General features: G+C 42.9%; 1 protein-coding gene across 1 annotated transcript in view; it reads left to right on the top strand.

Annotated features, from left to right (window-relative positions):
* LOC133557816 (dynein axonemal heavy chain 9-like) overlaps positions 1-14,696 on the top strand; it is a 363,451-nt gene that overhangs the window by 54,264 nt on the left and 294,491 nt on the right. Inside the window, exons 11-12 of the mRNA XM_061908637.1 lie at positions 11,937-12,075; positions 12,963-13,250. Of these exons, the coding sequence (XP_061764621.1) occupies positions 11,937-12,075; positions 12,963-13,250 (427 nt within the window). The remainder of the gene's footprint in view (positions 1-11,936; positions 12,076-12,962; positions 13,251-14,696) is intronic.

Here is a 14,696-nt window from a genome sequence, read left to right as displayed (position 1 = left end):
TTTGAGCAGGGCAGATTTCAGGTTGGCGTGGTTAAAATCTCTTGCTACTATAACTACTCAGTCTGCCTGGGCAGATAATTGCTGGTTGATGGACAATAGTAGTATATCCATGGCTATTAGAATTAGCTTGAAGAGGCACTTGGACAACTACAATTACTACTGATGTGAACTCCCTCAAAAGAAAAAAAGTTCTGCCCTGCAACATCATATGTTCAATGTCCGGACAGCAGTGAGTGCTTTAAAACACAGTCCTCCTCTTTTGGTCGTACCACAGTCTGTTGTTCGGTCAGCTCTGAAAACAGCACAGCCCTCTTGCTTGATAGCCGCATCAGAGATGGTTTGATAATAATACATTTTATTTATAAGGCGCCTTTCTGGGCACTCAAGGACACTGTACAATATCAAAACAATAAAATCAAATTGGATAAAAACAACAATAATAACAACAAAGATAGATAAGATAGGACGGCGTGGCGCAGTGGGAGAGTGGCTGTGCGCAACCCGAGGGTCCCTGGTTCAATCCCCACCTAGTACCAACCTCGTCACGTCCGTTGTGTCCTGAGCAAGACACTTCACCCTTGCTCCTGATGGGTGCTGGTTAGCGCCTTGCATGGCAGCTCCCTCCATCAGTGTGTGAATGTGTGTGTGAATGGGTAAATGTGGAAGTAGTGTCAAAGTGCTTTGAGTACCTTGAAGGTAGAAAAGCGCTATACAAGTACAACCCATTTATAGGATGATGACAAAGAATAAGCAGTCCGGAATAGGTGTGTTTTGAGTCTTGACTTGAAGAGTCTTGGCTTGATCTAGCCAGGTTTTGGCTTGATCTAGCCAGGTCTCCATGAAAATTGATACGCAGTATTCCAGACAGTGAGAGCTGATCCGCAGTCGTAGCTCGTCCATCTTGTTATTAAGCAACTGGGAGTTGTTAAGGAAGAGACTTGGAATGACCGGTTTGTAGGGGTTAGCTTTTAGCCTAGCTGCGAGCCTCACTCTCTTACCCCGCTTCTGCTTTCTATGTCTTCAACGCCTACGTCACACCAGCGGGGGATGGTGAAGCTAGCTTTGTTCTGTGTTTGCCGGATCTCTGGGGAGATAGTAGTCCATAGATTTAAGTCTTTGCATGGGCAGAAAGTGTTTACAGCAACAGACAAATGTTAATTTCCGCTGTACTGTACACATGACACAAGGATAGAACCAACAAATAATAGAAAAAAAAGTATAAAGCTGCCGAAAGTCGGGGAGCACCGGCTGGTGCAACTGTGTGCGCCGCCATATTGTTAAGATATAATAAAGATTTGGGTGCTGATGTAGAAGTTAAACTTTTCTCTCGCTGTAGCTAGCTTACGGCTAATACTTAGCATGCTGATATGTTTGAAAAAATATTTCCTCAGTATTTCGCTCTTACAACAACAATGCTGCTACAGCTTGGTTATTATGCAGCTTACGAAACGTAAATGAAATATTGTTCGCAGTTTTTGAATGCATTTTGAAAGTGATTTAGAGGCAGAATGGATTGCTCCAATTAGCTGCAGTGCTAGCCACCTAGAACGTGCAGATTTTTACATGTTAGACTGTAAAAAAAACCTTTTGTCTTCTTGTCTCTCATAATGATTGTTTACGATAGGCAAAAGTAAAAAAAAAAAAAAAAGTGCAGTTCCCTTTAAAGAAATACCCCAATATTTGGATGCAGTTTAGTAGTCAGAATGTCATACAGGAACATAATGTATTTGCTCAAAACCTGGTGACATTAGGTATAGTAAGAATTAAGTTTACAGGAAGCACGTTTTTTCATAACACCGGCCAAACTCATGGACTTCACCCCAACCAGCGTGGTGATTAGTTTGGCCTTTTTTGTGAAATTTGAATTTAATTAAGTGCATGTATTGGATTATTAATAAAACAACTTGAGTTTAATGCAACATTTTTAAGATATATAAAATAAAGAAAATATATATGTTAAAAAAATTATATGCTGCTTAACTTCTGGTTGGTGGTTGGTGTTACCTGGTGGACAGCAAACCAATCAAAATTTCCGCAGGTTTCGTCGTCTCTGATAATTTTTGGACCACTAATACTGCTATTTCTCGTCACACAATCCACCGTCATGGGCCTACCACTTTGTGACTGAGTTGCTTTTATCCCCAAAGTCTTCCATTTTCTTATAATAAAGCCGACAGTTGACTTTAGAATATTTAGGAGGGAGGAAATTTCACGACTGGATTTTGTTGCACACTGAGCTCCTGAGAGCAGCCCATTTTTTAACAAATGTTTGTAGAAAAAGTATCCATGCCTAAGTGCTTGATTTTATACACCTGTGGCCGGGCCAAGTGATTAAGACACCCGATTCTCATCATTTGGATGGGTGGCCAAATACTTTTGGAAATATAGAGTATTTTTCTTTTCCCAATCAAATGTGTATTTGTGCAGCCTATTGTTTTTTTTTCCTCGGAGGAAAAAGCCTAGGTTGAGTACTGTAGATCTTGGCGTCATCTGCATAAGCCATGTTCTTGTCTGTTTTTTTTTTTTTTTCAGTATATTTGCCGCACTCGTCAGCGCCTCAACCAATTAATTAGATGAGCTGAATCCTGTGTGGTCATGTATGAGGGTGCTGTCAGCCCATTGGTCCTGGAGCAGGTACCGCTTTAACATAAAATGCCACATAAAGATTCTTGTCATGCAATAATTCCACTGACATTTCAAAGAATGTTCTAATTTACACGGTAGTGTGAGACAAAATGTGTCCCTTTACAGATTGACACAGACCGTGTACTTTTTTTTACCAAATACGGGACTATTCCGTTTTTCAATGGACAGTTGGCAACCCTAGCCATTCTGGTTGGTTCTTTTCTGTTTGCTGTCCATGTTGTATTCATGCTAGCACCGCCATCATCATTGCTTTAAGATGCTATTTTAAACTTGATGTGGATCGATAATAGGAAAGTTTGCCAGACAGGACATATTAAAAAAAAATATATATATATACATATATATATATATATATATATATCTATATATATATATATATATATATATATATAGATATATATATAGATATATATATATATATATATATATATGGTATAGTATAAGCACTAAACACATACTTGCTTGCTTATGGTTGTCCATCGATTCGATGATGACCATCTTCTTTTATCTGTGAGTCTGCTGATGTTTGAACAGTCCGATCCTGGATCCACAAATGCGGTTACAGACCGGGCATGTGAAGGAGGTGCTGGGGGGAGCAGGGGTGGCTCGGCGAGCATGCCTCTTCGCACGCTTTGCTGCACGGTGTTGTGTGCGCTGTTCCTCTATATAATCCACTCCCTGTGAGGAGTGGGAGCGCCAGAGGTCTCGGCAGGAAGCAAGTTCCTCCAGTGAAGAGGGGTTGATCTGGCATCTCTTCAGTGTGGTCTTCATTTGGTCTTTGAACCGCTTCTTCTGCCCACCAGCACTGTGTTGGCCTAGGTGCAACTGACCATAGAGGATTTTGCGTGGGAGTCTATGGCTGGGCATTCGGATGACATGCCCCAACCACCTGAGTTGATGTCGGGTCATGATGTACTCCACACTGCAGCTGCCTGCCCTCTCCAGCACTTCTGTGTGCGGCACTCTTTCCTTCCATGTGATGCCAAGGATCTTCTGCAGACATCTTACATGGAAAGTCTCCAGGCTTCTCAGATGGCGGCTGTCGATATTCCATGCCTCACATCCGTACAGTAATGCAGTGATGCATACTGCTCTGTAGACCAGCACTTTGGTGTGGAGTTTGAGCTTGCTGTTCTGAAAAACCCTTCTCCTTAGACGAACAAAAGATGCTGATGCTTGCTTGAGGCGGTTCTGGATCCCGCCATCTATTGAGCAGGTGTCAGACATTATGCTCCCCAGGTATTTAAAGGTGGGCACCGTGAGCAGCTGTTGCCCTGCTGCTGTGAGGGTGATTGTGGGCTTTTGTGGGAGGTCAGCACTAGACTGACAGAGTACCTCTGTCTTCTGGGTGTTGATCGTCAGTCCCATTCTGGTATATGCAGTTACAACTGCCGAGAGGATGTTTTGCAGAGCCTGTGGTGTATGGGCAACCAGCGCACAGTCATCGGCGTATTGCAGCTCAATGATGGTCTCTGAGGTCAGCTTGGTAGTTGCCTGTAGCCTCCTGATGTTAAACAGGTTACCATCAAGCCTGAAGTCTATGGTAACTCCAGCCTGCTCCTCCATCCCCCTACGTAGCAGTGTTGTGACACAGACGAGGAAGATATTGAAGAGAACTGGAGCCAGCACACAGCCCTGCCTCACTCCAGTTTTCACACCAAAGGGATCTGAGCTGTGTCTTCCCACTACCACTCGGGCCATCATCCCAGAATGGAACCTTGCAAGGATGGTGAGAAACTTGGGTGGACACCCAAATCTCTTCAGGACTTGCCACAGTAGGTCCCTGTTTACTCTGTCAAATGCCTTTGAAAGGTCGACAAATGCAATGAACAAGTCCTTGTGCTGCTCCCGACATTTCTCTTGGAGCTGACGTGTCACAAAGATCATGTCAACTGTCCCCCTGTCCTTCCGAAAACCACACTGCGACTCTGGGGTGACCCGTTCTGATATTGCGGGGATGAGTCTGCGGAGCATGAACTTGGCAAGGACCTTTCCAGCAATGGCCAACAGAGGGATACCCCTACTATTGGAGCAGATGGATTTGTCTCCTTTGTTCTTGTAGATGGTCACAATGTTGGCATATTTCCACTTTTGCGGGACACACTCTCGTCTCCACACCTCTGAAATGTAGAGATGCAGTGTCCGTGTACAGAGGTAGCCTCCTTCCTTGAGAAGTTCAGCCGGGATGCTGTCAGGTCCATGGGATTTATTGTTTTTCAGGGTTTTGACTGCATGCAGGATTTCTTTGAAGTTTGGGGGGAGGTCGAGATCTGGCAAGCTAGGATTTTCAGTGAGCTCTGCAAGGACAGTTGGGTCCACTGGGGTGGGCTGGTTGAGCACAGTGTTAAAATGCTCAGCCCACTGCTCCACTATCACAGCCTGATCCTTGATTAAAAATGTTCCATCAGCAGATCTAACAGGTGCCAGGGAGCAGTTTCTGGGGCCGTAGATGGTTTTCACTGCATCATAGAAACTGTGCATATCATTTCTATCAGCGTGAGACTGGATTTCATTGGCCTTGGAGATCCACCAATCATCCTACAGTTTTCTGAGAGTTGTTTGGGCCTCAGAACGAAGGGCTTGTCATTGCTTTTTATGGAATTGGGATTGTGGGTTGTTCAGGGTGGCTCTGTGTGCCTTGTGCATTCTGTACAGGAGGGTGGAGATCTCTCCAGCATTCTGGTCAAACCAGTCCTGGTGTTTCTTAGTTTTGAAACCAATGACTTGGGCTGCAGTGTCAAAGAGGATGGTGAATAGGGAGGTCCACTTCTCGTCCATCCCAGACTCTGAGGTGATCAGCGGCTCAATGTCTGCCAGCTTCTCAGCTAGGGAGCGACGGAAGTTGTCACGGGTGTTGCTGCTGGAGAGTCTGGCACAGTTGAGTGTTTTCTTCTTAGGTGCACCGTGACGTGTTAGGGGCCGAACATGCATTCTGACCTTTGTCAGAATCATGTGGTGGTCGGTCCAGCAGTCTGCCCCTCGCATAGCTCTTATAATGAGCACGTCCTTGAGGTCAGCCCTCTTCACGATCGCAAAGTCGATCAGGTGCCAGTGTTTGGACCTGGGATGCATCCGGGATGCCTTATATTTGTTCTTTTGTTGGAAGATGGTGTTTGTGATGATAAGATTGTGTTCCGCACAGAGACTAAGGAGTCTCATACCATTGCGGTTGACTTTTCCAATGCCGTGGGCGCCTATCACACCATTCCAGTTTTGCGTGTTCTTTCCAACTCTTGCATTGAAATCACCAAGCAGCATGATTTTCTCACTCCTCGGGATGTGACTGAGGATGTCATCGAGTGCCTGGTAGAAGCAATCCTTCTCTTCATCATTGGATGGCAGAGTTGGTGCATAGGCACTTACCAAAGTGACATGTCTGCATTTTGCAAGGGGGATGCGAAGAGTCATGAGCCTTTCACTGACACCCACTGGTGATTCTGTGAGCTTGAGCAGAAGGCTGTTCTTGATTGCAAAACCAACTCCGTGAAGGTGTGGTCCGCCCATGGGGTATCCTTTCCAAAAGAATGTATAACCCTCTCCTACTTCATTGAGTGAGCCTTCCTCGAGGAATCGGGTCTCACTGAGTGCTGCCACATCCACATTGTAGCGCTTTAGCTCGCTGGCAACAAGTGCTGTTCTGCGCTGTGGTCTGTCCGGACTGGCATCCAGGAGTGTCCTTATGTTCCATGCTGCAATTCTAAATTGTATAATCTTTGTATTTCGACCGCGTAATGGAATGTCCCGACAGGTGCGGTTTCCTGCCTGGGTACTGTGTTGAGTGGGCAATCTTTAGGCCACCTTTTCTAGGCCTTTCCCCAATTGGGGTGAGCAGTGCGGTCCCTAAATAGGCGCTGCTCAGACGCACAGGAGTCTGCCGGAAACAGCTGCCACTCAATCCCAGCTGCTAACGACCGTTGTCCTGTGCCGCTGATGTGCAGAATTCCAGCTAAGAGCTTCCAGCTCATTAAAACCTGCCCCGTTACTGGACGCTCCATCGCCGTCAGACTTTTGAGGTCGGAAACTCAGAAAAAGAAGATACAAGCGCAATGATGGTTTTTAGAGTGGCATGAGGGGTGCGCTTTTCCCAACGCCACTACCTTGATTGTAAGAAGATCGTTCCAGTGGCAAGGGAGACCCTAGACGACCGGCATCTTCTTACAGCTGCAGGAAGCTGCCGGAATCCAGGTTTTTGGGAAACCGCCTCAAAGCTTGCCGCCACCAGCTTGCTTTTCTGTCGGGGTGTGCTCCCTTAGCCTTCATCCACTTTCACAGCCATTGTGGTGCTTCTCACTGCTACCATCTTTTGCCTGCTCCACCGTTGAGGTCTTCGGGATCACTCTTAGTCTGGCCTCTACCCTTCAACCTGTTCGGCTTGGGTAACCCTGCCAGGAGTACAAGACTCCAGGCGACATAGCTCTAGGGGTCATGGAGACACGCAAAGTGCCCCACCACGACAAGCCCACACACACACACACACACACACACACACAGAAGGTGAGGTTCGTAACGTAAATGTAATGTAACATGATAAAAATTATCTGGATCAGCCCTAAAATGGGAAGCCTTGTTCCTCACCCCAGTTCCTAAAGTTCCTAAAAGTTTGAAAATCCACCGATAACTTTTTGAGTTTTATTGCTGGCTAACTAACTGACAGACCAACCACAACAATTACCATACCTCATGGCAGAAGTAACAAAGCTACTTGAAGTACAGCATTCCATGAGGATCATTAGCTTAAACGAACTACCTCCACACAAGACATATCAGTGAACTAAATTGACATGCTAGCTTAGGTAGTAGCACGCTAGCATTTATTAGCTTGAGGTCATGTGCCAACAAATATGCACACTATCACTCAACACAGTTTAAATAACTCAAATAAATCAAAACTCACCAAGGACAAGGTGAACAAGGAGTGGGAACATATATATGTATAACTATATATAAGATGGCCTGTACCTGTACTTAGGACATAGTCTCTTCTAGCAGCATGAACTGATGAAACCTGCTTGGATGAGAGACAAAACATCTTTGAAGACAATTGGAACAGTTCAGTAAGGAAGTCCTATCAATTTCTAAACACCTAATTCTATTCCTTAAATGAAGTGGTTAACTAACTTGTCTTGATTTGCAAGGGCTCCAGTAACTGTGTTGTGTTGATGGAGGATTGAGGCCAGCGGAAAATTACTCTTATTTTCAAATCCCAATGCAAAATTGTATTGTAGATTTTGCAAGATTAATATGTGACAATATTTCATGTATAGACAAAAGCTGTGTCGCTGGCAGAACACAGTCAGAAAGTTGTTGTTTTTCAATATTCAGAAGGATATACCTCTAGATCTGGCTGTGAGCGAAGATTCGAAACTCACATTAAGTGCTTTGTGCACACGTCAACCCAGAAGCTCGCTTCAGCACACCCTAACTCTTTCATTTAAGTTTCACAGCCAACACGTTGGGTCAACTGTCAATCATTGAAGCCAAGACATGACAGAAAAGCACTTCAGACAACCTGGACTGCAGGTAAATAAATAAATTGCCACTGTAAGCGGCAAAGATAAGAAATACAGCCAAACCATTGATTGACCACTTGAAGACCACATAAAGCTCCTAAAAATTACTTAATTATATTTACTTAATTTTTAACTATTATAGTCTTTCATTTTAGTTTTTATTTGTGGAAACAAATTCTATAGTTAAAAGTTCATGGGTAGGTCATGTACGCAAAGTTCTAAATCACTTCAAAGTGCAACTCCATTGTTTCATGACCCAGGTAAAAAAAAAATATATTTGTCCAATCACATATACCTTGCCATAGAAAAGTAGTTTTCTTAAAAGCAGGGGCTTTATCAATAATCCGGGGTGACAGTCAGGGGCTCTTTGAATTGTTCCAATCAACATCTCTTTGAGTCGTGTTCTCCTCATTATTGTGTATCGTCAAGTCTCCTGTTATGAGCATATCGTCACCCCCTATTTGTCAATAGCACGAAGGCAGCCCAAAACCAGCTACTGTTTGACAGTTTAATCACCCGGGACTCTAAGACCAGAAGCACCAACCTGTGCACTGCATGGTTTGACTATAGGAACGCCTACAACTGAAAGGCACACACATCGATGCTGGAGTTCCTGGAACAGTATAACATCAACAAAACTCAAAGAACCTTCTTCAAGAACGCAGTTAGTCTGTGGAGGCACACTCAAAGCATTTTACACTGGTGAGCATCACTTGTTGCATGTTCCAAGCAGATGGTCTGTGCCTGCTGCTGTTCTGCATAAGCCTGGACCTTCTCAGTCAGATCACAACCAAGAGTGCCTTCAGTTATTGTTTTGCATCAGAACAATCAGCCACCTCCTCAACATGATTGTATGGCAAAAATTAGCATGACTATGTCGCCTAATTCACCTTACAATATACAGCAATGACATTAGAATGTCATTCAGATTGTATAAGTATGGGCACATGATATCTAGACAAGGAAGAATTATTACAACTGAAGGGGTTAACTACCGGAGGAAATTATAAAAGATGTGCATGACATCTACCAATATTAAGGGACCCCACAGGCCAATGGCAACTATAAGGAAGGAGCTCAACCAAATAAGAGGTTGTGGAAGATCCTGAAGAGCCAGCTGAGTGGCAACATTAGAATCCAGGCCATTAAAACTTAAACCAGTAATCAGATACCCTGTTGGCACAATACCTTGCCCACTAGAACATAAACAAGCCACTGATATCAAGACAGAAAGCACCTTACAATGCATAAAGAGTTCCACCCTAAGTCCAGCATCTTTAGGCTATACAGAAAGCAAAACGAGGTGGGTGTCACAGGCACTATGCAGGGGGAAACAGGCCTCCAGGAATACATCAAAAAGATGACCCTGGGGATAACCTGCTCAGTGAATGCCTCAAGCAACACAAGCCCAGTAAGGAGGAGGAGCCAAATAAGATGTCATGGAAAGACCAGCCCTTGCATGGCATGTGCCACTGACAAATTGAAAAAGTGACTAACATCAGGAAAATATACCCGTGGCTGGATATAACTGGACTGAAAGACAGGACAGAGGCACTAATCATAGTGAGGTGAATTATATTTATATAGCGCTTTTCTCTTCAGGGACTCAAAGCACTTTACATTGTGAAATCCATTATCTACATCTAAACCAGTGTGGGTGGCATTGGGGGCAGGTGGGTAAAGTATCTTGCCCAAAGACAACATCAGTGACTCGGATGTCGGAAGCGGGGATCGAACCTGGAACCCTGAAGTTGCTGGCACGGCCACTCCATCAACCAAGCCACCCCGCCCTGGATATAATAGAATAGAAAGCAGTTATAGTCATTAAACACAGCATGACATTTGAGGAGCAGCTCCATACCAGTGCACACATAATTAGCGCAGTGTAAAAGAGGATACAGTAATTATCATCTTTATACTGCGCTAATTAAAAGTAAAAGTATAAACACACAATGAAAAAAAAACAGTATAAAAACACAGGTAAACAGAAAAGTGGTAGTTTTTTTGCATTGGTACGAATTTGCATGAATATGGTGACAGCTTTGGGGAAGAAGATCATGGCAGTACAAGAACAGCCCCTAAACACGTGATCAATAGAGACTGGGTTTGACAAAATTAGACAGGACCCAAGTGCAGACTGTGCAAGAAGCCCCAGAGACAGTTCAGCACATTGCAACACGGTGTAAGATGCTGCCAGACAAGGCATACAGTTCATAGAGCGCTATAACTAGATAGCAGGCATGTACCAAATATGGACTGGAAATCCCAGATTCAAGATGAGAGATACCACTGAAGGTAAATGAGAACTACCAGGCTCAGATCCTGTGGGACTTCCAGATCCAGACTGACAAATAGGTAAAGGCCAACCAGCCATTGGGGATAGATGCAACAATCCCCAAGGATCGCAACATTTGAAAAAAGGGACATGAAAAGCTTCAGGAATTCCAAGGGCTCAAAAAGACCTGAAGAAAATGTGATGTGTGAAGGCAACAGCGGTGCCAGTAGTGATCTGGAACTGGGGGCACTAACCTCAAAGCTGGGTGTATGGCTCCAGGAGATACCAGGAACAACGTCTGGCCTCTCCTTCCGGAAAAGTGCACTGGTAGGGATGAGAATTGATAAGATTTTCAATTTTGCTTAACTTTGGTTCTTCACCCATTTTGAATACCCATTTTAAAAAAAGGATAACAACATGAAACTTAGTTTAGTTTAGAAGATATATGAGCGTCCAAACCCAACAATAAGGTCTAAGAAGCCCACCGCCTCGATGGGGTTAAGGGGGCCAGGGGGTACCAGAAAAAAAAACCAAAAACATTTTTGAAAATAATAAAAACAAATATATATATATTTAACTGAAGGAATAACAAATTACAACTTAAATCATTTTGTGACAATACACACAAATGTTCAGAAACATGTTTAACTTTGTTCTAATATAATTTAAAATGATTATTTTTCAAATGATATATGATCTGATCAACCTCACATTGCAATTCTGCAACCATCAACTATGAACATTAACCATTATTTTAAAGAAAAACGAGCATATCGGCGCTTTCAGGAAGGTATGCAATCCTTCTGACTATCTACAGTGTCTCCAGCTGTTGACAACAGACATGGACGATGCTGCCAGCATCTCGCCGTATAATGCATGGGCAGCACTAATGTCGCATGTACAGTTAATAATACCAAGTTTTAAATTGAAATGCTAACATGATTGGCAATGTTAGTTAACTGCGGTATCAACAGCAGACAAGACCTTGTTGCTCCTGCTGTTGGTGGAGATTCACTTCTGGCTTGCACGGGATCAAAAACACGTCATAAATTCAAAGTTATAACTAGCTGTGTGTATCTCATGTTTCAGGTAATATTTTCTTCCTTTAATGAAATACCCACTTTCACGTATTGCAACTTGCCTTCTTGTCATCGTTTCTCATGAATAACTGTCGAGTGTTTGCGCTGCTTCAGAGCTGTGGGTGGTGGGATCATGCTTGCCCTAAGGAATCGATAAGGGATTCAATAACAAAACTGGCAAATGATTAACAGGAGTCAAAAACAGGAACCAAATTTTGCTTACCACCCCTAAATACTGGGAACAGCTAAGATCCTGCGAAAACCCTCAAGCTCTCGGATCGGGTCGGAGGGAGAAATATTTTTGTTGTTGTTGTTTTATAGATATAGTCTATCCCCGACCAAATTTTTTAGCCCATTGCCAAATGTGTCCGTCCAAAAGTTTGCTCATCTTTGTTGATTTATCGTGCTCTTTCTACATTTTCACAGGCCGTGTGCCATGGTGGTCCCAGACTTTGAGCTGATTTGTGAAATCATGTTGGTGGCTGAGGGCTTCCTAAGTGCCCGGGTCCTCGCCAGGAAGTTTATCACACTCTACACACTTTGCAAAGAGCTACTTTCAAAACAGGTACTAAGCTTAAAAACATAATTTATTTAAATAACAATAATACCGCATGTTTAAGACAGTACTGTACATTGCATTTTTTTACAATATCCATCCATCCATCCATTTTCTACCGCTTATTCCCTTTTGGGGTCGCGGGGGGCGCTGGCGCCTATCTCAGCTACAATATTATGTTGATTATACTGCTGGTAAACTTTTAGGAATCTTTGACCTCATTGTAAATGCTGGGGTAGCATAAAAGTTGGCATAGCATGATAACGCAGCCACACAGGCTTGATATGCAACACCTGTGAGGTGGAGGGATTATATCGCAAAGTAGTAGTGCTTACTAACACAGAGTTAAATCGATTTGTCACCAAACAGGCCTGTTTGTACATACTGCACTGCAGATATTTGAGTTTAACCCATGAAAGATGGGAGCATAAACAATAGTGTTTATTTTCTTGTTGAATGCAAAATGCAGGTGGAACGAAATACTAAAAAGGCATGTAATGAACCTTATATTTATTGGCTACTTCTGGATTTTTCAAAAATATATATTTCTTAATGTTAAATAAGATATGCTAGCAGCAATTATCAGCTGATATAATAGTATTTAAAAAGCTGATTTGGGGCAAGGATATAGATGTATAAAAAGTATAAGTAGTTAATTTGTTTCTTCACTGTTGTTTTTTATGTTTGTGATACTAACATCCATACATTCATTTACATACCACATACATACTGCATCCTGTTAAGGGACCATTAACTGGCTGTGCCTCAATCACAGAGTGATCGATAACGAAGTATTAAGGCTTTTTAATCCCATACAAACTGCAACATAATCAGCTATATGAACCACTATCAATGGCAGACGCTGAGATTACATTTTTGTCCTTCTCTTTACGCAGGACCACTATGATTGGGGCCTTCGAGCCATCAAATCCGTTCTAGTCGTCGCTGGCTCTCTAAAGAGAAGTGATCCCGGCCGAGCTGAGGATCAAGTGCTTATGAGAGCACTGAGAGACTTCAACATCCCTAAAATTGTGACCGACGACATGCCTGTGTTCATGGGACTAATAGGGGACCTGTTTCCTGCCCTGGAAGTACCAAGGAAAAGAGACCTGGACTTTGAGAAGCATGTCCATGAATCTGTTCTCGACTTGAAGTTACAGGCTGAAGACAATTTTGTGCTAAAGGTACAACACAATTTTTAAATTGTCTGTTTCGTCAAATTAAATTTCAAGATCAAGGACACTAGCAAATCCAATCACACGTTTTCTTCGATGCAGCAAGAAGAAGCAAAATCCCTTGGCGAGATATCAGCCTGAACTATTCAGACAGATATTACAGTTTTGGCACTTTGATTCGGATTTATCTTAGGTTTCACAAAAGCTGTTTACCTTTCACCCTAATCCTTATATGGGAAATGGCCATTAGTGTCAAACACCCTAAGGATCTGGATGAATTGAGCAAATATAGCCAATAGTTGTCCGCAATGAGACTGTAGGTGCCTGAGTTACTGACTTTACTATCAATGTTATATCATACAGATATGCTCTCACACACACACACACAAGCATGAATGCACATATACACACACCTGAAAGAAGTCGCCTTAAATCAGAGATGGGGTAACACCGAACCACGGGAAATAAGTGCAATTTGCCACAGGTCAGATAGACATGGAAACCACATAATAACAACATCAATGGAGGGCAGTGCTGCACATTGCCACTTAACCTGAGCATTGTGTGATACAGCCACAGGAAAAAAAAGAAACAAAGCAAAAAGAGAGAATGGCAGAGCGGTAAATAAAAAGCCTCCACCCCAGAGCCTGAACTTTTACTGTCTTTGTTTGTGCAGCCAACCTTTTGATTTCAGTCAACAAGGAGAGAAGCAGTGAGGTGAGGGAGACTGGATGCCTTTAGCATTAGCTCGTGCTAGCATTAGTCCCTCTCACATCAAAGCAGTAATCAGTCAGGGCCTTTGAGTGTGCAAAGCCACCTGGGCTCCTGCTGAATGGAGGCGGATAAGGAGCCCTGTCGATTGCATTGATTGAGCTCACCATTTGTATGTTTGAGTGGGAATAGGGAAGAAATGGCCCTTTTTTTTAATGTCATCTGTTTTGCTCTATTGCACATTCTGTGACATTGCCTTCCAAAAATTGCAGTTAATATAATGGTTGACTTCTAAATCTGTTATTCACCCAAGAGAAGCTTCCCAAACTAAGACTAAAAAATATGCACTGCATGATATGTTCACATATTTTCATGTTCAGATTGTTTTATAGTAACGTGGAACTTCTTAAACAAGGGTGGTCAGTCATTTTGACTCGCAAGCCACAATGGATTCTGAAATTCGACAAAAGGCAGGTAAATGATGAATAATAATGTGTTAATGTTAAGTTACTAAACTAAAAATGACATACGATTGTATATACGGCGGATACTGCAAATATCCAAAATAGTTTCTCTCGTTTTGATGAAATAACATTAGAAGGATTGTTACAACGTGTAAATGGAATAAAACAAACAACATGTTTACTTGACCCACTTCCCGGGAAACTTATCAAGGAGCTTTTTGTATTATTAGGTCCATCAGTGCTAAATATTATAAACTTATCACTTTCCTCGGGCACTGTT

This window comes from Nerophis ophidion, linkage group LG08, assembly GCF_033978795.1.
Source record: "Nerophis ophidion isolate RoL-2023_Sa linkage group LG08, RoL_Noph_v1.0, whole genome shotgun sequence".
Taxonomy (NCBI): domain Eukaryota; kingdom Metazoa; phylum Chordata; class Actinopteri; order Syngnathiformes; family Syngnathidae; genus Nerophis; species Nerophis ophidion.
The sequence above is the reverse complement of the archived record's forward strand: the minus strand, read 5'-3'. Positions and strand labels throughout refer to the sequence as shown.